At 35.1% G+C, this 23,172-nt stretch overlaps 1 protein-coding gene across 1 annotated transcript in view; it reads left to right on the top strand.

Moving 5' to 3' along the window:
• Positions 1–23,172, top strand: part of RASA1 (RAS p21 protein activator 1) — a 112,544-nt gene that overhangs the window by 43,410 nt on the left and 45,962 nt on the right. Inside the window, exons 2-5 of the mRNA XM_043464708.1 lie at positions 14,357–14,509; positions 15,485–15,620; positions 16,206–16,276; positions 20,043–20,160. Of these exons, the coding sequence (XP_043320643.1) occupies positions 14,357–14,509; positions 15,485–15,620; positions 16,206–16,276; positions 20,043–20,160 (478 nt within the window). The remainder of the gene's footprint in view (positions 1–14,356; positions 14,510–15,484; positions 15,621–16,205; positions 16,277–20,042; positions 20,161–23,172) is intronic.

Genomic DNA, 23,172 nt, shown 5'->3' with positions numbered 1-23,172 from the left:
GTAACTTCAGTATAAATAAACGTAGTGTCACCAAACTACTAGATTTCGCCACTGCCATTGGAAGGGAAGTTATGACCAACCTAAACAGCATATTAAAAAGCAGAGACATTACTTTGCCAACAAAGGTCTGTCTAGTCAAGGCTGTGGTTTTTCCAGTAGTCATGTATGGATGTGAGAATTGGACTATAAAGAAAGCTGAACGCTGAATAATTGATGCTTTTGAAATGTGGTATTGGAGAAGACTCTTGAGCGTCCCTTGGACTGCAAGGAGATCCAACCAGTCCATCCTAAATGAAATCAGTCCTGAATATTCATGGGAAGGACTGATGTTGAAGCTGAAACTCCAATACTTTGGCCATCTGATGCGGAGAGCTGGCTCATTGGAAAAGACCCTAATGCTGGGAAAGATTGAGGGCAGGAGGAAAAGGGGATGACAGAGGATGAGATGGTTGGATGGCATCACTGATTCAATGGACATGGGTTTGTGTGGACTCCGGGAGTTGGTGATGGACAGGGAGGCCTGGCGTGCTGCGGTTCTTGGGGTCGCAAAGAGTCGCACACGACTCTGACTGAACTGAACTGATATAGTTGTAAAGAAAAAGAAAAAAAAAAAAAAACCAGTTTCAATTAAGCATGTCTTTGGAGCAGTGAAAATTATTAGGTTTATTAACTTGCAGTCCTTGAGTGCATGTCTTTTAGTTTTATTTTTCGCAGCCCTGATTTTTCTTTGCTATGTGTGAGCTTTCTCTAGTTGTGGTGTGCAGGGGCAACTGGCAAGTTGCGGTACATGGACTTCTCATTGCGGTAGAGCTTCTGTTGCTTCAGTAGTTGGGGTGCTGGGGGCTTCAGTAGTTGGGGTGCTGGGGGGCTTCAGTAGTTGGGGCACGGTGGGCTTCAATAGCTGGGCACATGGGGCTTCAGTAGTTGTGGTGCAGGGACTTAGGTGCCCCGCAGCAACTAAGGTCCTGTGGGATCTTTCCAGACCAGGGATGGAACCTGTGTCCCCTGCATTGGCAGGATTCTTAACCACTGGACCACCAAGGATGTTTAAGCATATGTCTTATCAATATTTAGTGTGATAGAATTGGAAAACTCATAATGCTGCATCCCTAAGTACTCTGTCTTGAAAAGCAGTTGTGTGGTTATTTGAGTTGGAACTGAACTGGCCGCTTCTTTTATGGCACACTGTCTTACTATAAAGAATGACTGACAGACAAACTGTGGTTAGTCACTAAAACTTGAGTATTTGATAGAAATTTTTTTTGGGAAAAGAACAAAGTGAGCCTCTTACTTTAAGGAAAGCAACTGACAGTGTTTGGTGCTTTCAAGCAGAATTTGAGCATTCAAGTAAACATAGAATTTTGGAAACCTTGTTATCTGCGCTATAAGTTTGAGAGCTTTTTAAATACTTAACTGCTGTTTCTGATGACTATTTTTTTTCTGGGCAGAGATTTCTTGTGGCACTATTAAACTGTTTAGCATTTTTTCAAAATGTAACAACTATTTGGATGAAATATTACATACTGTAAGCTTCATATACCTTTATATGCTATACTCATTTACAGACTGTGTATAGTTGAAGAGATATTTTTGCAGCTTGTTTCCAAAGAGAAAAATCATTTGTGAAGAATTCATCTCATGCTCCAAGATAAAGTGGCATGCTTATATTTAAATTCCTAATATATTTAAAATAATACATCTAATGTTAATAATTCAAACTCTTTTCTTGGGCTAAGAAAAAATGTCAGTTGATAGGCATCTCCAAAAATTTCAGGTCAATGTTTAAATAAACCATTTATTTGAAATGCTAGCCAACCCATAAACTACAATATATTCTTCACATATGCAATTATAATAGCTAGAATTAGCAACGAACATGACATCTTACTAAAACAAAACAAAAATTAAAACCTTTATGTTGAACTCTAGAACATAATTGTGGTCAGCAAGAAGACATGTATAATATGCACATGAGGTGCTTTGTATTTCTTGAAGAAAACCTGCCAAACCCTGGGTCAGGTCAGTTTTTTGAAAGCAGTGCCTCTTTTCCTTCATAGTTAGACTTGCTATCTGAAGAGATTTGTGACACCCATGTTGCCTTGGTGGTAGTGGTTGAAGGTTCCAAAACCACCCTCAGATTCAGTGATTTTCTCTGGGGACCAACAGAACTTGGCAAAGCTGTTGCACTCACTGTAACAATTTCATACAGCCAAAGGACACAGGTTACATCAGCGAAGAAAGAAAGCGCGTAGGTCAGAATCCAGGAGAGACTTATTTGCAAGCTTATGGTTGTCCTTGCACAGTGGAGTTAGACAGACAGTTCTTAGTTCTCCTGGTAACAGTTTGGGACAATATGTATGAAGTATTGCTGATCAGGAAAGCTCACCTGAGCCTTGGTGCTTGAAATTTTTATTGAGGTTTAGTCATGTAGGCCTTATGCCCCCTTATGGCTGACCTTTTTTACTCCATCAGTTTGACTTCAGAGGTGAACGAAGTCCTCCACCGCAAATAATATTAGTGTAAATGATCTGGCATGGTCCAAGGTTCTGAATAAACAAAGATAGTCTTAACTGGACAGGATTTTCATGTGCTTTGAGGTTATCTCCCAGGAGCGAGGCAAAGGGGAGATAGGCAGTTTAAACAACCCAAGCCAATTGTGTAGTTGTCATACAAAGAATGTGATATTTTGATATTATAAAAACATGTTAACATTTGGAAGATCTTCCTGACTCAGTGAACCAATATTGCCAAGTGGCTAGTTCATGATGCTACAAAATATACATGAATAAATGGTATACCAGTGGATTTTAATAGCAGTGTATGGAACATTTCTGGGTGTGGTTAGATTCTACATTTAAGTAGTTACATTGAATAGCCATCTTCATAACCTGTGAACCAAAATGATAAACAACTAGTTGAATTCAGAAACAGATATGAGAATCCAGCTCTCTTAAGTTAGCTATTAAAGAGTATATGCAAATGTAAAATAATGCTACTCTTTTCACTAAATATTCTTTTGGAAATTGTCCTAAATAAGGAATATGTTTTTTATATTTACAATAGTAACTATTATGTGTTCATTTCAAATATTTACTATTGATTTAAAATTTTCTGTTTCAATTTCTGTTAATATTTATAGAAACAACTTACATAAACACATTTCTTTGGAGTCAAGTAATTTTTTAAATATATCAGAGGACCTGGAGACCAAAAAACTGGTCTAGAGGTAATAGAAGGGCGAGATGAATAGCTAAATTAAGGGAAGAGTAGGCTTGTGATTGGGATCTCAGATAACTGCAGTAGGGATTTAAATGTTCTCATGAATCTTCAGTTCCATCCTGTCACCTTCATTCTTTCTTATTACAGACTGGCTCTAACAAGTAGTGGAAAATCTAGCAAGCATAATGAACAAAGATTCTTTCTTGCATCTGGTAGCTTTTACCTTCAGAAGAAGACTGATTCTCACTTTGGTGTGACAAACCCTGCTTGTACCCTGTACCATGGCATATTGACTGGGCTACATTCTTCAAAGAAAATGAAAGCTTCCTCGGGAGCTGTGTTGCTGGAAGTGGGGGAGAAACAGCAGCCAGAGGGTGGTGTGAGTGTTGAGTGATTTTCCTGAATGGGATGGGTGCCGACTATCAGCATCTTTGAGTGTTGGCAATTTGTATAGATTGCCAGTATTGTGGGAATTCAGAGCAGGAGAGGTTGGGGTATTCAGATGAGGAAACTAATATCTTTGCTCAGTTTTTCTACTAGGAAAATGGATGTGACTACAAGGCATCATATACTAGATGATTTTTAGATTAAACCATCACTTGGGGCAGAATGGTCTTTAGAAGATGCCGTTGAGGAGGTGGAATTTGGGCTCTGCCAGGGGGCATGGTGTTCCCTGGAGGGAAGAGTGATAAAAGATCTCTAGAATGGAGGTGGGAGGACAGTGCAGGTTGAGGAAATAGCTTGAATGGGAGAATGCAAGGCATTCACCATGTGAATTCCAGTCAGGGATTATGACTTGAAAATTTCAGTGTAGGCAGGAATTTTTGACAAATTTGTTTTTCTTAGCCTCCCACCTGTCAGTGCCTACTATTGTGCCAAGTACTAGAGTAGAGAACTGTGAAGATTACTTAAATGTCCCAGTATCCTCAAGTACTTTTCAAATCTAATGGAGAAAATAGATATGAAAATGACTAGCTATATTGTTGTTGTTCAGTAGCTAAGTTGTGTCCAACTCTCTGTGACACCATGGACTGCAGCATGCCAGGCTTCCCTGTCCTTCCCTATCTCCAGTGTTTTGCTCAAGCTCATGTTCATTGAGTTGGGGATGCCATCCAACCAACCATCTCATCCTCTGTTGCCCCCTTCTCCTCTTGCCCTCAGTCTTTCCCAGCATCAGCGTCTTTTCCAATGAGTCGGTTCTTCTCATCAGGTGGCCAAAGTATTGGAGCTTCAGCATCAGTCCTTCTGTTGAATATTCAGTGTTGATTTCCTTTAGGACTGATTAATTTGATCTCCTTACTGTCCAAGGGACTCCCAAGAGTTTTCTCTAGCACCACAATTTGAAAGCATTAATTCTTCAGTGTTCAGCCTTCTTTATGGTCCACTCTTACATCTGTACGTGACTACCTGAAAAACCACAGCTTTGACTATACAGACCTTTGTCGGCAAAGTGATGTCTCTGATTTTTAATACACAGTCTCTGACTCTGAAACCCAATGAACTGTAGCCCACCAGGCTTCTCTGTCGATGGGGATTCTCCAGGCAAGAATACTGGAGTGGGTTGCCATGCCCTCCTCAGGATCTTCCCAACCCAGGGATTGAACCCAGGTCTCCCACACTGAAGGTGGATTCTTTGTCATTTGAGCCACCAGGGAAACCCAAGAATCCTGGAGTGGGTAGCCTATCCCTTCTCCAGGGGAACTTCCTGATCCAGGAATCAAACCAGGATCCTTCTGCATTGTAGGCGGATTCTTTACCAGCTGAACTACCAGGGAAGCCTGACTATACAGACCTTTGTTGGCGAAGTGATGTCTCTGATTTTTAATTCACCGTTGAGGTTTGTCATAGCCTTTCTTCCAAAGAGCAAGCGTCTTTTTAATTTCATGACTGCAATCACCATCCACAGTGATTTTGAAGTCCAAGAAAAGAAAGTCTGTCACTGTTTCCATTGTTTCCCTAATTGCCATGAAGTGATGGGACCAGATGCCATGACCTTCGTTTTTGTAATGTTGAGCTTTAAGCCAGCTTTTTCACTCTCCTCTTTGACTCTCATCAAGAGACTCTTTAGTGCTTCTTCACTTTCTGCCATTAGGGTGGTATCATCTTCATATCTGAGGTTGTTGATATTTCTCATGACGATCTTGATTCCAGCTTTTGCTTCACGTAGCCCAGCATTTTGCATGATGTACTCTGCATAGAAGTTAAATAAGCTGGGTGACAATATACAGCCTTGATGTGCTCCTTTTCCAATTTGGAATCAGTTCATTTTTCCATGTCTGTTTCTAACTGATGCTTCTTGACCTGCATACAGATTGATCAAGAGGCAGGTAAGGTGGTCTGGTATTCCCATCTCTTGAGGAATTTTCTACAGTTTGTTGTGATCCACACAGTCAAAGGCTTTAGCATAGTCAGTGAAGCAGAAGTATGTGTTTTCCTAGAATTCCTTTGCTATCTCTGTGATCTAGTGAATGTTGGCAATTTGATCTCTGGTTCCTCTGCCTTTTCCAAATCCAGTTTGTACATCTGGAAATTCTTGGTTCATGTACTGTTGAAGCCTAGATTGAAGAATTTTTAGCATTAACCTTGCTAGCATGTGAAATGAGTACAATCATATGGTAGTTTAAACTTTCTTTGCCATTTCCCTTCTTTGGGATTGGAGTGAAAACTGACCTTTTCTAGTCCTGTGGTCATTGCTGAATTTTCCAAATTTGCTGACATATTGAGTGCAGCACTTTAGCAGAAGCATCTTTTAGGATTTTTAAATAGTTTAGCTGGAATTCGATCATCTCCACTAGCTTTGTCTGTGGTCCTAAGGCCCACTTGACTTCACACTCTGGGATGTCTGGCTCTAGATGAGTGACCACACCATCGTGTGTAACTATATTATAATAAGACAAAATATCAAAAAATTAGTATAGGAAATAAGCTGGAGCATGATAGAAGAAGATTAATTATGACCAGAGGTTCAAGGAGATGGCACTTGTGATAGGCATATGATGAATGGCACGAATTTCTGAAGGCAAGCCAGTAAGGACATTTCAAGTGAAAGGAAGAGCATGATCAAAGGGACAGAGGCTTAAAAGGATGCATTCGATGTGTTTAGGAAGTGACAAATGGTCTTGTGAAGAGTGGAAAAGGACTCAGTTCTTTACTGAAAGAATTGAATTCTTTACTGAATGTCATGTCAGTAGTTTGGATTTTATTCTATAAGCAATGGGACAATTTCAGTTTTTGAGATGCAGTTCAGGCATAGCTGTTTGGGGGAAGTGTTACTACAGATAAAGCAAATAGAAGAGCAGGAATTACTACAGGACATGATAAGGAAGGATATTGACAGTGGGAAAGGAAAAGATTAGATAAATAAAAGGAATTTGGAATTGTCCAGGGTTTTTTGACCAATTGGATATGAGATAAAGAGAGGACTAAGAGGTACTGATGAGAAGTTTCCACTAGGTTGAACAATGTGTGATTTTTTTTTAACCTTGAAAATCCAGCAATTTATAGTTTTAGTTAATAATTTGGGAGAGTGGATTGATGTGTAACATAAGTCAAGATGAGAAGCAGGGGAGAAGGAAGAGAAAGGATGTGGGAAATACTATGGTGAGGTTGTATTTTGATGTGTTCACTTTGACTTATCAGTTGAGATATCCAGGTTGAAAGGTCCAGCAGTTGGAAATGCAGGTTGTCAATTATGGTTGGCTGTAGAGTTAGGAATGATTTATGTTGAAAAATACTGTATTATAACACCAGGTGAACCTGATGGTTATGCACCCTAGATCATATACACTCTTCATATTTTGGAGATGCTAAAGAAAATCCTTTTGAATATTACACCTATTGTTGAGTGCATTATATTGGGAATTAGGCAGAATGAAATTATTTAAAATATAGTTTTATATTAATATTAAAATCGATGTATTGTTAAAAAAGGGACGTTTTTTAATTTTCATAGTCACTGTGTTTATAAATAAGTACAGAATTATTTTGCAGCTCTTACTAATCTAAGGGGAAAAGCTTTCTTTTTAATAAAATGTTGTGTTTTTAAAGAAGTAGCTGTCTTCTAGGGTTTTCAGAGAATGTCTCAATCTGAAATTATTACAGAGTACAGTTTGTCTCCTGTTTGAATGCTGATTTGAGAGAGGGTTAAACAACTGTTGGTGTTATTATGTTTTATGTACTTAAACAAGAAGGAGCAGTTTCAGAACAACAATCTTTTTTTCCATTGTTTTTATCTAATAGTAATCAAGCAAATTAAATACTTCCTAGCAACTACAGTTATTTGTCTTGCTTAAGAATCAACATTGATATGAAATTGAATATACTTCAGGTAAAAATAAAATTGCATATACCAGGTAAAAATAAATTAAAAAAAAAATGAATGTATAGGCTGATCCTTTGATTTCTATTAGTGGAAGTTTAAAATTTTAATCAAATTTTTCTGTGACTTCTTAGGTAATTTGTTACATAATCTATTTATAGTTTTATTAAATTTTAGAAAACATGCAAGACAGATGTTCAAATCTATCAAAGTAGGAAATAGGGGAAATAGAAAACTTAGAGAATAGTTTGCGTGTTGCAACTCCAGTGATGTTGGAGATGCACTTTGCAAGTTGGCAGAAGTGTTATGGCTAGAGAAATAGGAAGGAATCAGTTTTGCTTTTGAAGTTTTGAGTCTGAATGCATGGAAAGATGCTCTTGCCATTAACAGTGTAGAGGAGTAAAGCAGAAGGGGTGTGTAGATGTATGTGTTTGCTTAAGGATAGCTGCTGATATTTTCGATTTGGCCTATAGTCACCTTAGGGCTTCCCAGGTGATGCTACGGTAAAGAATCCATCTGCCAGTGCAGGAGACACAAGACACATGAGTTTGATCCTGGGTCAGGAAGATCCCCTGGAGTAGGAAATGGCAACCCACTCTAGTATTCTTGCCTGGAAAATCCCATGGACAGAGGAGCCTGGCGGGCTGTAGTCCAGGGGGTTGCAAAGAGTCAAACACGGTTGAGCACATGCACGCACACACACACACACGCACAGTCACCTTAAGCTGAAACTTCTTAGAAGGTACTTGGTAACTTAGAAGCTTAGGAGGAAAGTCAGCCTTAGAGAGAAGAATTTGGGAATCATCCTCACAGAAGTTATACTTTGAGCTGAAGAGATACAAGATAGTTCCATGGGTGAGAATAGAGAAATAGAAATTTCTGAGGAAATAAAAACCAAAAAACCCATAGAAAATAAAAATTTAGGATGACCTTTGGCTAAGTTGCATTAGCTTTTCATCTCCTTTAAAAAATGTTGAATAGGAAACATATTTTGAAAAAGCATAGGGAGGAAAACTGTCTAAAACTGCCTGAATATGGTAGGTGCTTAAATGTTTGTTGAATGAATAAAGGTAATTTGTTGGGGATATAAGGGATGTATGTGCTATGCTTAGTCACTCAGCCGTGTCCAACTCTTTGTGACCCCATGGACTGTAGCCCGCCAGGCTCCTCTGTCCAGTGGGGATTCCCCAGGCAGGAATACTGAAGTGGGTTGCCATGCCCTCCTCCAGGGTATCTTCCCAAGCCAGGGATCGAACCCAGGTCTCCTGCACTGCAGGCGGGAGCCACCCAGGGAAGCCCAAGAATACTGGAGTGGGCAGCCTGTCCCTTCTCCAGGGGGTCTTCCTGACCCAGGAATCCAGCCAGGGTCTCCTGCATTGCAGGGGGATTCTTTACCTGCTGAGCCACCAGGGAAGCCCTATAGGGGACGTATAGGCGAGAGCGATGGCCTTGCCGTGGAGAACTCTGAGTGACGTATTCTGATATCCCCAGCCCAGGAGATTATTGCCGAGAGCAAATGAGTGTGTAGATCTGAGAATATTTTGAACTTTTACAGTGTTCTTTGAGATCCTCTTTGAGGTACCGAGAAAGTTCAACAAGTGAGGTCTTAAAGTCTAGTCTAATTCAGAAGGTTATATTCTTTCCATATTATTTGATAAGAGTTAGACTTGCAAAGTATATTTTGAAAGTTTAAAATATTTTCATGTTCCCATATCTGTATATAAGCTTTTTTTGGCCTTTGCTTGCCTTTACATTTTCCCTCTGCCTGTGACATCTTTCTCCCATTCTCAGTCTTTTGCTTTCTCTGAATTAGTTGCTCCTTACCTTGTAGGTTTCCATTTAGCCATCAGTTTTTTCAGAAGGTGCACACTAAAATGCTAAGACTGAAGTTTTCCATTTGCCCCCACATTCTAGTACTTGCTGTACCAGATTACCATTGCCTGTTTTGTCTGTATTCTCCTCGAGATCAGAAACCATAAACGTACATGTAGTGGTGTTCTGTGATGTTAACTTGTTTTCTACCATGTAGCACAATGCTTGATGCATAGTTTGTTGGACATGGACATAGTTTGTTGGACCATGCCCGACTAAAGTTTGCTTTTAAACTTCAGACTCGGTATTTTAAAGATATATCTTAAAATACAGGTTAAGAAATGTTGTAATTGCAATAGGTAGCCACTGAATCACCATAGCCTCCAAAGTTTTAGATCGAACATTGTGAAATTTTTTTTTTTTTAAGTATTTTTAAGAAGAAAAACTGCCCTTCAAGGTAGTTTGCAACTGTGTTACAGTAATGCATTCATTGGACCAGATAGTCACTAGTCTCATTTTGTTGCCCCTTTTTCATGTTCTTAGTTACTGGCATGAATTATAATTGTTCTAAAAAAACTAAAAAAAAAAAAAAAAAAATTGTTCTAAGAAAAACTAAACTAAAAAATGGTAGTTTTTTGATAAATGAAATTTCACAGATAACAATAGCTGGAAGATGTGAGGTGGGAACTGTTAGACTCCTGCTAGTAAGTATTATGGTTTTCCTTTTTTTGTTACTTTTAAAAAATTTCTTTAACATGTTTGATAAGTGTACAGCATTTTTGGAGATAGTGTGGCTCTCTCTACCTTTCATTATCTTTTTTTTTTGGGTGATAGAAGTTAGGTTAGTGAGAATGAGACAATCTTGATTGAGTGCACTTCACTGAAAATTTGCGATTGCATAAGCATCATGTTATTTGGTCCTACCTTTAGTAGGATCAGTCTGTCAGTAAACTGAATTTGTGAATATATAATAGTACTGTTTTCTTAAAAATACTTCTCCAGAAGGTAAATCTCCAGGTCCAAAACCCTGTAAATATGTCACCTGTGGCAAAAGGAAATAGAATTTCTACTCTTTTCATGAGCTAGTTTAATCTGAGATATACAACTAGATGCATAGAGACACACACACACATATACTGCTTACTTGCCTCAGCATACAAGTATACTCAAGAGGTCGAACATACACATGAATATTAATTTTACTGTAGTTGGTCTAAGGGTTCCACACCTCTTAGACTTAGTCTATGATTGTTCAGGTGCATTACTAGTGACCAGATTTTAGTCTCTCTGCATAGTGATGTGGGGAAAAAAGACTGAGTGAAATCATTTACTGTAAGGTATCTTTACTTTCCCCTTTAAAAAGTCCATTTTTTTTTTTTTTTGTTAACCACCAGCTTACACTGTACAACTGTAAGAAATGTGTTTGTTAAGAGGAAATGGAAGTTGCAGGAAGTTTATAGTAGTTTTAGCATGTCTTTAGTATATGTCTTACCAGTCTGAAATAACCAGTTTAATTTCAGAGAGGACAGCATGTGTGAGAAAATCTGATTAACCCATCTTTGAGAGTTACAGAAAAACTTTAGTTCATGATATGATCAGGCACAGAGTTCCAGGTGATTCAGGTGATAAGAAATTTTTTGGCAGTTAGATTTCGGCATATATGTCTCTCTCTCAGAACTTTGGTGTCGGTCAGCGACATAACTAGGAGGAATAGCATAGTGGAAAGTAAAAGTGATCTGCTAGGAACTTCAATTTAGTTTCCTTTTTAGACAAAGGATGTTTGTTGATAGTACTATTTTAATTATTTTCTACTGTAGTAGACCGTTTCCATTTAGTATTGTCAGGTTAGTTTTAAATACGTAGTTTGAGTTAAGCGTCTGTCTATATTCACACCAGGTTGCTTTCTTACTGTACAGATTTCTTTCTTATTCTACCTGATTAGCCTCTCCAAAGTCCCTTAAACATACTGCACCAATGTAAAACATGCATTTATAAAAACATTTATGTGATTCTAGATTTAGAAATAAGATGATCCTATAGCTTGCCCAACTTGTCTTTTCTTGTTAACTTATTTAATATGTTTCATCTCTGGTGTTTTAGCTTAGATACAGTGATTGTGTAGTGTCTATTATGTCTGCTTGTAAGTTTCTTAACAAAAAATGGCAAAACTAGCTGAGAAAAATATATTTACTTCTTAAATTTCCTGCTGTTTCTTTTTCAAATCTTCCTTAAAAGAGAGATAGAACATGAGAGAGGGATAACTTACTTTTAAATAGGAGAACATTAGATATTTTACTATTAAAGTATTAGGCAAATTTAAGTCACATCATCTCAAATGCATATTGTCCTTGCTATCCCTCCAAAAATATATATCCACTTTGGGGTGGAATTAGGCTATTTCAGGGCTTCTAGAAGTCTAGAATTGCCAGGAGAAATGGGAGTATTCCAGTGTCAATTAATATGTGTGATCTGTAAAGTTCAAAGAGATGTTTTGGGAAAAGAAATTTCCTCTTAAAATCAGTATTTTAGCAGAAACGAAGATTGGTATTTCCTGTCCTCTTCCCAAAATTAGATGGAAAGTAAACAAGACTGGAAAATAGGAAGATAACTGAGACTTAGGTGATCCACAAATTAAGCATTCAGTTACGCCGTAGTATAAAATTTAAGATTTTCATTGATGACGTTGATTTAGTCTTGTAGTCTGTGTATATTGTTTATAATCTGTATGTATCAAATTTTGTATGTATTTATTTATAATACTGTGCAACCTTCTGTGAAGCTACTGGTTATTCTGTGCCTATACAGCCTGTGGTAGTGCTTTTTCATTTTTACATGTTTCTTTGAAGGAGTTTAGGACAAATATTTAATATATTTTGAGGCTGAGATGAAAATTATTTCCCCCCTTTTTACAAGTGATGGTAATGAGGTACAAGGTGTGGAGACTTAACCATGATTATGGAGGTTTCTGGTAAAGTCCTAGCTCACCAGTCCATTTAATCTCTTTTGAAGACATTTAGGAGGTGTCATTGCAACCATCTTATCTGTGCAGATGCAGTTAAAATATTCTTGTTAGTATGATTCATCTTGATAATTTGAAGTGAACATAGATCAAGAAATTCTAAGTTTTTTGAGTAAGACCATTCAGTTTTTTTCCTTGAACAGAGACTTGTATCAGTGGAATGTTTGAACACTTTTGAGAATCACATTCAACTACATACATGCTCATATAACTATAATTTTGTTATAGTCGTAATCAAGAATTGACATGTTTTACCTAATGTGTTCAAAACTTAAGGTCATTTTGCATAAAGGGACTTAGTAATAATCAGGAAACAAAAGTTGTTTATTTAGTTTTAAGTCTTTGTCTTGAACTGAATACCTGATCAAATGCCAGAATCTTAAAGAAAGTACATAGACTGAAAAAGTACATAGACTGAAAATCACCTCCATGTATCATCTTACAGTGAGCTCACAAAATGAGATTTAAAAAAATCTTTTAATTTTGACGTTTTCCTTAAAACACAACAGAAATTTTAACAAATATCAAGTACACAAAAATAGTTTAAAACTGTCCTTAATTTTGTCTTTGTTGAATGTGTAAATCTGCTCTCTGTGTTAACTCCACTACTTTAGGTAATAAGGAATGTACCTGTTTGATATTCCAAAGTTGAACCATATATTTTCACAGCTAAATACACTGTGAGACTGTAATTTCAAAATTTTGTTCTGATCATCTGTAATTGAGCATTTCAAAGAGCTTTAAATGATCATTGGTCCAAGCTTTTCTATTAGACTTTAAAAAACACAGATCTTAATAGTTAAATTTACTTGTCAGTAGCCTCAAAGAATGGTTGAAGTAAAGACTAGGATTTTAGAGGAATGCAGTGTTTATTTGTTGTTGTTCTTCTTCCTCTAATACTGATGGTTTACAATTGTATTTTTCCTGTTAAGTTACAGTGAAGCTCCATGACTGTTTTTTCATTATTTTATTTATCTTATACACAGATTTTCAAATAAATAGGTTGGGTTTTAGAAGAAAATTAAAAATAATTCTTGTGAGAAGTTTTAAGTGTTTTTTTTTTAAATTAAGAAGTCAAGAATAGTAAACTTTCACCACATCAAGCTTGCAGAAACAGTCATAGTACTATAATAGTTTTGACTGTCAATTTATGGCTAGATAATGTGTATGTCAATGTATTGTTAATGTAAATGTTTATTGTTTTCCTCTCAATGTTTCAAGTTAGACTATAAGTACCAAGGATAAATTTGGATGACTAATACAGTGAAAGTGTAAAAACACTTTAGAACAATTGCTTTGTAGATTTGTTACTATGGCCATATGAAAATTCCAGTTTGTTTATATCAATCCATGTGGCTTTTATAGGCATAGATTGGTAGTGTGGATGATGCTAGGGGTATAGCCATTCATTTAAGCAGATCATCTAGTAGTATGGTAGGTAGAAGATAGTTAAATTGAGAGCAAGAAAATAAGAGAGACAAAGGTATTATTTATTTTCCATCTCTTTGTTAAGTTTGAAGAGTTCAAATGTGTGGTTATAGAGTGGATCATCTTAAGACAAAGGGAATAACCAGCTTCATATTGAAATGGAAAATGAGAATAGTAGCCTTTAGACAGTATCATTTCCATTTGTCCATCTTACTCTTATTTTTCTAATTAGGCATTTGATTGTAAGAAGAGTTTGTATCTTGAACAGATCGACAGTCCTGGGGGTTCGAGAGATGGGCAGAAATAGAAGAGGTGAATATGTGAGGTGTTTGGTTAAGCCTGAGTTTATAGAGCAGATTAAAAAATGAGTAAATGAGTTCATTATTTTTGAGAGACTAGGAAATTAAAAATAATTGAGTTAAAATTGGAATGAATGTTTCAGAGTAAAATGTAAATGTTTGTTACATGTAGGTATGCAAAGTCTTTTGTATGTTTTTCAACTACCAATAGTAATTTTATGGTTTCTGTTTTTATTCTAATGTTTTAACTTTCTTTCTTAGGTGGTATCATGGAAAACTTGATAGAACTATGGCAGAAGAACGCCTCAGGCAAGCAGGGAAGTCCGGCAGTTACCTTATAAGAGAGAGTGATCGGAGGCCAGGGTCCTTTGTACTTTCCTTTCTCAGCCAGACGAACGTTGTCAACCATTTTAGGTAAGTCTTTATTCCTATTATGAGGCTACGTCCTATAGCTGTTTTGCTGTAGTATTCATAAATACACCCGCTTTAGTGACATTTAATAATGGATAAAGAAATGTGTTTTCAATTAAATGATTTAATAAGTGTTTTAGAGTAGATATTATTAATGCATACATTTTTGTTTAAAAACCGTATTATTGGACTTTTTTTGTGCTGATCATAAATATAGTTACTGCTTTTAAAGTACAAAGAATTACAAGGAAACTTTGGTAAAGCAGAAATAAAGGAAATGTATACTTTCGGATCACTGAGTAATAGAAAATGCAGAAACTGTGTTTTAAAAGTGCCCTTTACTTCATTTTACCTTTTCTGCTCTGAAACTCTTTCCAGACATTCATTCCTTTAAACAGGTATCTGAATTTTCAAGTACAGCTGTAAAAGTCTGTATCAATATATTTACATATAGTATTGTCTTTGATTTCATTTTTATGGAAGATGTTGAAAAAGATCACCTAGTGCCTGTAAAGTTAAATGATAAAGTGTTTGTATACCCTTAATTTTTAGATTTTAAAATAGACTTTAAAAGTACTATCATCACACACGTGGGATGTGAAATTATTATACTCTAAATATTTCAAGAGCTCTGTAAGCTACTTTTTTAGCCTAAGAAAATTATTAAAATTGCTCTTTTGTCTTAAATGTGGACAGTAAGGAGAGATGTCTGAGGATGGATTTATAAAATTTTAATGAATTAAGTAATTGAGGTTTATAAGTCAGATATGTATTTCATTTCAAATGTATGCATATATCTTTTCAAAAAGAAATAGCCTCGAGTAATTTGCATATGGTGAAGGTATTAATAAGTGGTATTTTAATCAGGGATGTAGGTAAAGTATGAGAATTACAGATTTCTAATTTCTATGGAACTTGGTCTTAAAAATTGACTATAAAGTTTTTTCTTATATTGTATTTTTTTTCCTGTACAAATAGGATTATTGCTATGTGTGGAGATTACTACATTGGGGGAAGACGTTTTTCTTCTTTGTCAGACCTAATAGGTTATTACAGTCATGTTTCCTGTTTGCTTAAAGGAGAAAAACTGCTTTATCCAGTTGCACCACCAGAGGCAAGTGAAATGTCTTTCAAAACTTTATTATTTTACTTTACTAATAGGATTAGCTCTTGTTCAGTGCCTCATGATGTTTATTATAATATAATTCAAGATTTAATTCTGGTTGTAGTGTCAGAGCAAAATTGGCAACTTCTTTTAAAAAAGAGTGATTTTACTTTGTATTTACTAGATTTTTTATCATATTGTATGATGATACCCTAACAAATATTTCTTAGTAAGTGAGGAGTAATTACTGATACCATAGTACTAATGCTGAAGTTGCTCTGAGATTCTGAAATGTCTTATGCATCATTGGAGAAAGCTTACTTTATATGTTCTGGAGTTTATTTAAAATTAGTGATAACTCATAATACCTGATTAAAAACATATTGGTTATACTGTTAAAAGAATTTTTGTAAAAACAAAAACACAACAAGATGAGCATTTCTAGGATTTGGATTTTTAGAGCCCCAGCAAAAAATAGTTCGATCCTAGGATTCTATAATGTGGATTTTTATTGACTTTTTATGTGGACATACCCAATTTGACTTTGACATAGAAAAGTTTTCTTCTGTAAATCAATTTTTTTATGGTTTCTAGCCAGTAGAAGATAGAAGGCGTGTCCGAGCCATTCTCCCTTACACAAAAGTACCAGACACTGATGAAATAAGGTATTTTATAATATATTTTCATTTATAGGCATTTGAAACAGACTTTGAAAATTTGTAGCTCTTGGACTAGGAAAGTTTTGGAAATTGAGGAAATAGCATCCAGCAAAGCATGTCTTTAATGTTAACGTCCATTGTTCCTGTCTCCCTGTGTTGGCATATCTGTTCAGACTGTGGATTTGGATCAGAGAAGCCACAGTGAAGATGACAGGAGAATAGCTTAGCTTTTATTAGACTATCTTACAAAGTAAGGAGAGTTCTATTATATTCGGTACTCTGTTTTAATTTTTATTACATGACATTTATGCCTCATCTGTAAATGTTACTCAAGTGATGATTTAATTTTTATTTTACATTATGAGTGAATAATTTTAATTGTTATTAATGGTATAAAACTATAGAACATAGTAAATTTTGTTTTTTTATTATATAATTTATACAGTTTGTTTTTATTATGTCTGTAGAATTTGATTTATTATATGAATTGATAATTATGAAATTTACTATATAATTTGGTAATCAGTTATCAAATTATCTGTATCTTTCTGTAAGCTACCAGCTTTCTGATTTGTTTCTTACTTGTAAAATGTTATCGCTACTTTGGATAATTGCTGACCCTGAGTTAAAGCTTCTCATGGAAATCAACAGCAGCATTTAAAATGTAGTGATAACTTTTGGAAGGTGCTAAAAGCCAAAGACAGTAAAACTGTTGGTGCCTTAGCACGAATCAAGACAGTGTAACAAATACATAGTGTTTTTCACTGCCCCACACTTGCGGTTAAACAAAATCACTGGTTTCACTTATGACTGTTCTTGGTGAGATACGAAAGCATATTTATTTTCTAAATCTCACCCTATGGCTACATATCTTTTTAATATCTTTGTGATGAGATGGGACATATTCACAAAGCACCTCTACTGTATACCAGAGTTCCATGTTTTGAGGAAAAGAGGTACATTGAAAGCTGAACTGGCTACCTTTTTTGTGCACACCATTTTCACTTGAGAGAATAACTGACAGGCAAATTATAGTTATTCAGACTTGAGTATCTGACCTTTTTTTAAGAGGAATAACTGGCAGTATTTGTTGCCAATGACAATTTGAGCTTTCAGGGAAAAATGAGAATTTTGGATACCCTATATTTGCCATCAGGAGTTTGACAGCTTCCTAGATACTTCATGACTTTTCTGACAAGATTGGTGGTGATATTGAAGAATGTAATGTTTTGATACTGTATAACGTATTTGTATCTGGATGGGTCTGCATAGCTCAGTGAAACAGTATTTTCTAAGTGATCAATGCATGGTGTTACCAAATTATGGCTGGGCAAAAGATCTACTCAAAGGGTAAAATAGACCAATAGATGTTATTGGAGTGGGACAGGAAGTTCATAGATGCGTAGTTTAAGAGTCCACATTATAACCAACCTCCAAGAAAGTACTACTGTCAAGTTTTAGGTTTAATGTCGTAGAATATCTATAGTTATCTGAAAGGCTATTAATATACTCATCCCTTTCACAGCTACGTATTTGTGTAAAGCCACATTTTCCTCATATACTATAAGCAAAAAAACTATATATCAAAGACTGAATACAGAAACAGGAGAATCCAGTAGTTTTCAGTTAAGCCAGACATGTGCAAGAATGCAAGACAATAATATTCTTACTGAACTTGTAAAAATTATAATTACTCTTTGTATTATCATGATAATGGGGTATGTTAATATTTTAAAGGAGTTAATAAATATTTTTAAATATTTACATTTTGAACTCTGATATGGTAAACACCAATAGATAGATAATTCATGTAAATGAATGAATGAGAAAACCTGTTAGGGAATCAATTTTTAAAAGTGTAAATGGGTCCTGAGAGACCTTCCAAAAGTTGAATACTTCTGATCTAGGAAGGTGAAAATTTAAACACAAATTAGAATGACATTAATATGTATGAAGTTGTGAGTCGTTTTAAATTTGTATATACCTGAGAGGGCTTCCTTGGTGTGGCTCAGACAGTAAAGAGTTTGCCTGCAGTGCGGAGTTCTGGGTTTGATTCTTTCATTGGCAAGATCCCATGGAGAAGGAAATGGCAACCCACTCCAATATTCTTGCCTGAAAAATCCCATGAACAGAGGAGCCTGGTTGGGCTCCATAGGGTTGCAAAGAGTCGGACATGACTGAGCAACTAACACACACAAATAACTGAGAAGTGGTTTGTTTGTTTGTTTTTTTTTTAAGGAAAAATATCTGAAGATTAATAAAATTTAATAAAGCACTTTAACCTGTTTTGAAGAAAAATGCAAAATAATACATAATGAATCTTAGGATTATGTTATGTTGTATTACTAGCTGCTAGTAAGTTTTTTATTTTCTTTTTCTTTTTTTTGCATCATAAAAAGTTGGTAGTATAACAGCAATAAAAGAAGTAAACAACTTAAAAAACTCTTATGACTGCATTTGACCAAAAATGAAACATGACATTTCTCATTTCTCTTTGACTTCTTATCCATGGGCACTCCCTTTTTACTTACTCATGATTATTTTCTTAATGTATCTATTTGGTTCTAGAAAAGAACAATTTATTTGGCTAAGTGGTTATGGCTGCCACCTTTCAGGTAGTAAAATATTGGTCACTGTTAAGACCTTTAGAATCAAGGTAGAAGGCAGTATTCTGTACTATTCAAAAAGAGTGTATTTCAAGCGTGATGAACAGTTTTTATTTTTGAACTACTCCAAGTAACAATGAAGCTTCAGATAGTCTAGAGAAAAACAAAGTTTTCAAAGACACTAGAAGAGATTTACTTACTACAACTTTGGTTTGTTTATTAAGTTTGAATATTTGGTTTGAATATTAAGATTGAAAGGAAAATAGATTAAATAAATACATATATATGACAGATAATGATACAGATACAGGGCTAGTGGTAGCATCCAATCAATCTTAAAATCTTAATCACTCAAAAGCATTTGTTCAAGCCTAAAAGGAAAAGTTCAAGGAATTCTTAATGGGTTTTATATTGATGAAATACATTAACAATTTTTTAGTTCTGTGATTGGGTAAAGATTGAAAACATCTAGACAGCAATGAAAATAAACTATATTATCTGTGTGTGTGTATATATATCCCTTCACTTGGATATTGATGACAGAAAAAACATGCATGCATTTTCATACCCCTTGGTTCCACTTTTGGAGAAAGAGTGCTGTACTTGTTGTTCCGTGGATAGCTGAGTGAATTAAATAAACCCTACTGTTTTTTTTTTTTAATGAGAGAAATGTTTAGTTTCACAAGCATCTGTGTGGTAAGGCTAATTATGCTTATTTAAAATAAACTTTTTATAAATAACTTGTGTATGTAGAATGAGTTAATGTTTATAATTTTAGTTTAAATTACTTTTGAAAGAGTAATAACATTGAAACTTAAATTTTAAAATTCAGTTTTCTTGTAGTTACACCCCCAAAGCTGTAATATATGTATAATTACTGTCCACATAAATTCCAGTTTGAGTCTAATAATAATCCAGTGATATAGGTAGTACAGTTACCATTATTAAGCCCATTTTACACAAGATGAAATTAAGATTCAGATTTATAAGTATCTTCAGAGTTTTACGTATAAATAATGACAGAAACAGAACAAAAATCTAGGGTATTTGACTTTAACCCCTTGCATTTTTATAGTATTATCTCTGTGATGTGGTATATGATCATATAAATTTCCATGTTTCAAGATTTCACTTAATTTTGATAACTTCATAATTACTATTTTCAGTTTCTTAAAAGGAGATATGTTCATTGTTCATAACGAATTAGAAGATGGATGGATGTGGGTTACAAATCTAAGAACAGATGAACAAGGTCTTATTGTTGAAGACTTAGTAGAAGAGGTGGTAAGTTTTATTTTTTTCTTCTCCTTCTTAAAACTTTAAATACTTCTTAAATTTGAAACTTGCCCATAATCAGGGAAATCAGCTATAGATGCACTTATGAATTAAGGTTTTTCATAAAAGTATAAGTAATTTTTCATTAAAATGCATTTGCTGTTGGTAAATGCTGTTTATTTGTAAAGAGCACATCCAAGTTAACCACATCATTCTGTAGTTGCCAATTTTCAGAAAGTTTTCATGAGTTTCTAAGAATTAAAAATGTATTAACGTTTGTGCTTGTTTGTATCCCTTCTTAAAAGTCTTCTTGGTCTTCCTCATAAATGATATTATGTCAGACTAACTGTGGAATCTCAAATGGTTGCACACGTTTGCTTTCAGATTCTTTATCTCCCAAATATATGTATAATTTTCTAATTACCTTGGAGAAATTTAGTTACATTACACATGTATTATCACATGGTTTTATATTTTGAATATTTGACTTGTTTTCAGTGTCATCACAAAGTACATTATCAGCAGTCTTAGACACAATATAAATAATTCTATGTATGCATTTTTAGATACAGATCAGCATTCAAGCAGCGTTTCCACTTCAAATACAGTATTGAGTATCACCGAAACATATTAAACGTTGTATTATAGTTTAGGAATTCACTCATTTGGATTTGTCCAGCAGGATGGAATGATTTTCTGTTATTCTTTTCACAACCTTCAGAGTGACTACTTTTAAATTATGCCTTGAACCTGGTAATATGCTGAAATCTGTGCCCTGATTATTGTTCCAGGAGGATGGCAGTGGAGAATATTTTTCTTTGCTATTAATTCTCTTGTCTGCCTATTCTGGCAGCCAGATCTTGATATGTAGAAGTAAAACATACTGAGGAAAAGTGGGAAGAGTTGAGGAAATGGTATGATACGTTCCATACTCATAGTCACATCGTTACTTAGGTAGAAGAGTTGGGATTAGAACTAAGGCCTAGATTAGAATTCTGTCTTCTACAGCAGAAGAGGTATTTATTCTCTATGGGAAAGGCATGTTCAAACTGAAGAATCTTACTATCTTAGGTTAGTTTTACTAAAAAGTTCCTTCATAATATGTTGAATTTTCTTCCTGTTGTAACACACCTACCCTCATTATGCTGATTATTTAAAGGAATTGAAGTATAGTTAAACTTTTCTTTCAAGCTCTTGGGACTCTGTGTCAAATTTAACAAGACAAATTTTAATAAGGATAAGTGAAAATTACCTGATGAATACAGAAAAAAAAAATCCTGTTTGAGATAAGGAGACATGACCTAACATAAAAGGAAAGAAAAAAAGAACAAGTTAACAGTCCAATATGAGTTAACGATGTGATGTGGCTGTTAAAAATGAATATGGTCAAAAAAAATGAATATGGTCCTACTTTGAATTAGTAGTGGAATAATCCCAAATTAAAATTACAGTTTTTCTCCAATATTTAGAATGATTTTTGGTAATGGTCTTTATTGGCACATAGTTAATCCTTGAAGGTTAAAGAGCCATTTGGTGATTATCTAGATTTCAGACAGGTGGTTTGGTAGTTAGATCTGAGAGATTTTCCACTTTGACATTCTAATTTTAATCACCATTCTCCAAACACATTTGTTCTGTTATGTCTTAATTCTAGAATATAAGCTGTCTGAGGATTTTTGTCTCTGATTCAGTGATATGTCGCCATTGCCCAGAATAATGCCTTGAAGGTAGAGGCAGTCAATCAGTGTTTGCTGAATGAACGGCTGTCTCTATGCTGGTTGTTTTCCATCTTCCTTGACACTCCTACCCTGCTGGACTGATCTGATGTGTGAAATCTGATTGTCTCTCAGTTCAGCTCAGATGTTGCCTTTTCTTTTAGAGAGATTTTATGCTTTCTGAGGCTAAATTGTTTCCTCCTGTGTTTCCATAGCACCTTGTTAACTTTGTATCCCATTACATTGTAAAATAAATTTATTCTGTAATAATCTCATATAATTAACTCTGGGTAAGAAAATATTGTATTTTGTTTTTATGTCTTTTTTTTTTTTTTTTTTTTTAGTGTTTTGTAGTATAGAAGGCATTTAGCAAGTGTTTGATTTTACTTTGGTTAGATATTTGAGTGAGGACCAAATTGAGAGAAGTATTAATAAATCTACATATACTTAGTCCATTTTTCTATTCTTACCTTTATTAGTCAATGGAAACTTGATGCCACGCTATACTGGCTGGGTATTAGGACTGCAGTTCAACAGATACTCAGTGAGAATTACATGCCCAGCTTTGTGCTAGTGGTTTGGTGGTAGTTGGTGTTAACAAAGAATGACTAAGGTCTTAAGATGTGTATAGCCACGATAATGAAATTAACATCACCCAGTTATTATAGCAATATCTAATAGAGTAAGGTAAAGTTCAAGAGATTATAAAAGAAAGATGTCTTTTCAGAGTAAAAGTTCATATATGTTTTAGGGACGCAGTGTTATAGAGTAGGCACTGTGTTTGAGAGATCCTGCGTACACAGTTTAGGTTTTAACTAATACCTAGGGAAGTAGTGAGTGGAAAGGGCATTCTAAGTAACAAAGAACAGGCTACAGTGGTGGGAGAATGTAGATTAGCAAAGAGGCAGTTTATGTGCCTCTGTATACCATGGTTACGGTATATAGATACCAAAAGAGAAATGAGATAGAAAACGTAGCCTTGAGTCATATGATAAAGGATTCTGGTTGTAAAGTGAGGAATTGTAGGCAGTAGAGAAGTATTAAAGGTCTTGTTTTTAAAATTTGTTAGTTTTGTTTGATGTTTCTTAATGCAGGGCAGAGTTGAAGTTGCAACTGATGAATCCACATTGGAGTGGCGTGGGGCACAGAGGTAGTCACACGAGTCGGGCTACTGTTAATAGTTTCAGAAAAGGAAGGAAAAGTGCCTGGACTAGAATAATCACAGAGAGAGAGGAGGACTAAGGGGAAGAGTTTGGAAAAGACTTTTCATAAACAGAAACACCTTTTCCTGTATATACATAAATAA

This window comes from Cervus canadensis, chromosome 4 (genome assembly GCF_019320065.1).
Source record: "Cervus canadensis isolate Bull #8, Minnesota chromosome 4, ASM1932006v1, whole genome shotgun sequence".
NCBI lineage: Eukaryota > Metazoa > Chordata > Mammalia > Artiodactyla > Cervidae > Cervus > Cervus canadensis.
This window is presented reverse-complemented; position numbering and strand designations above follow the sequence as displayed.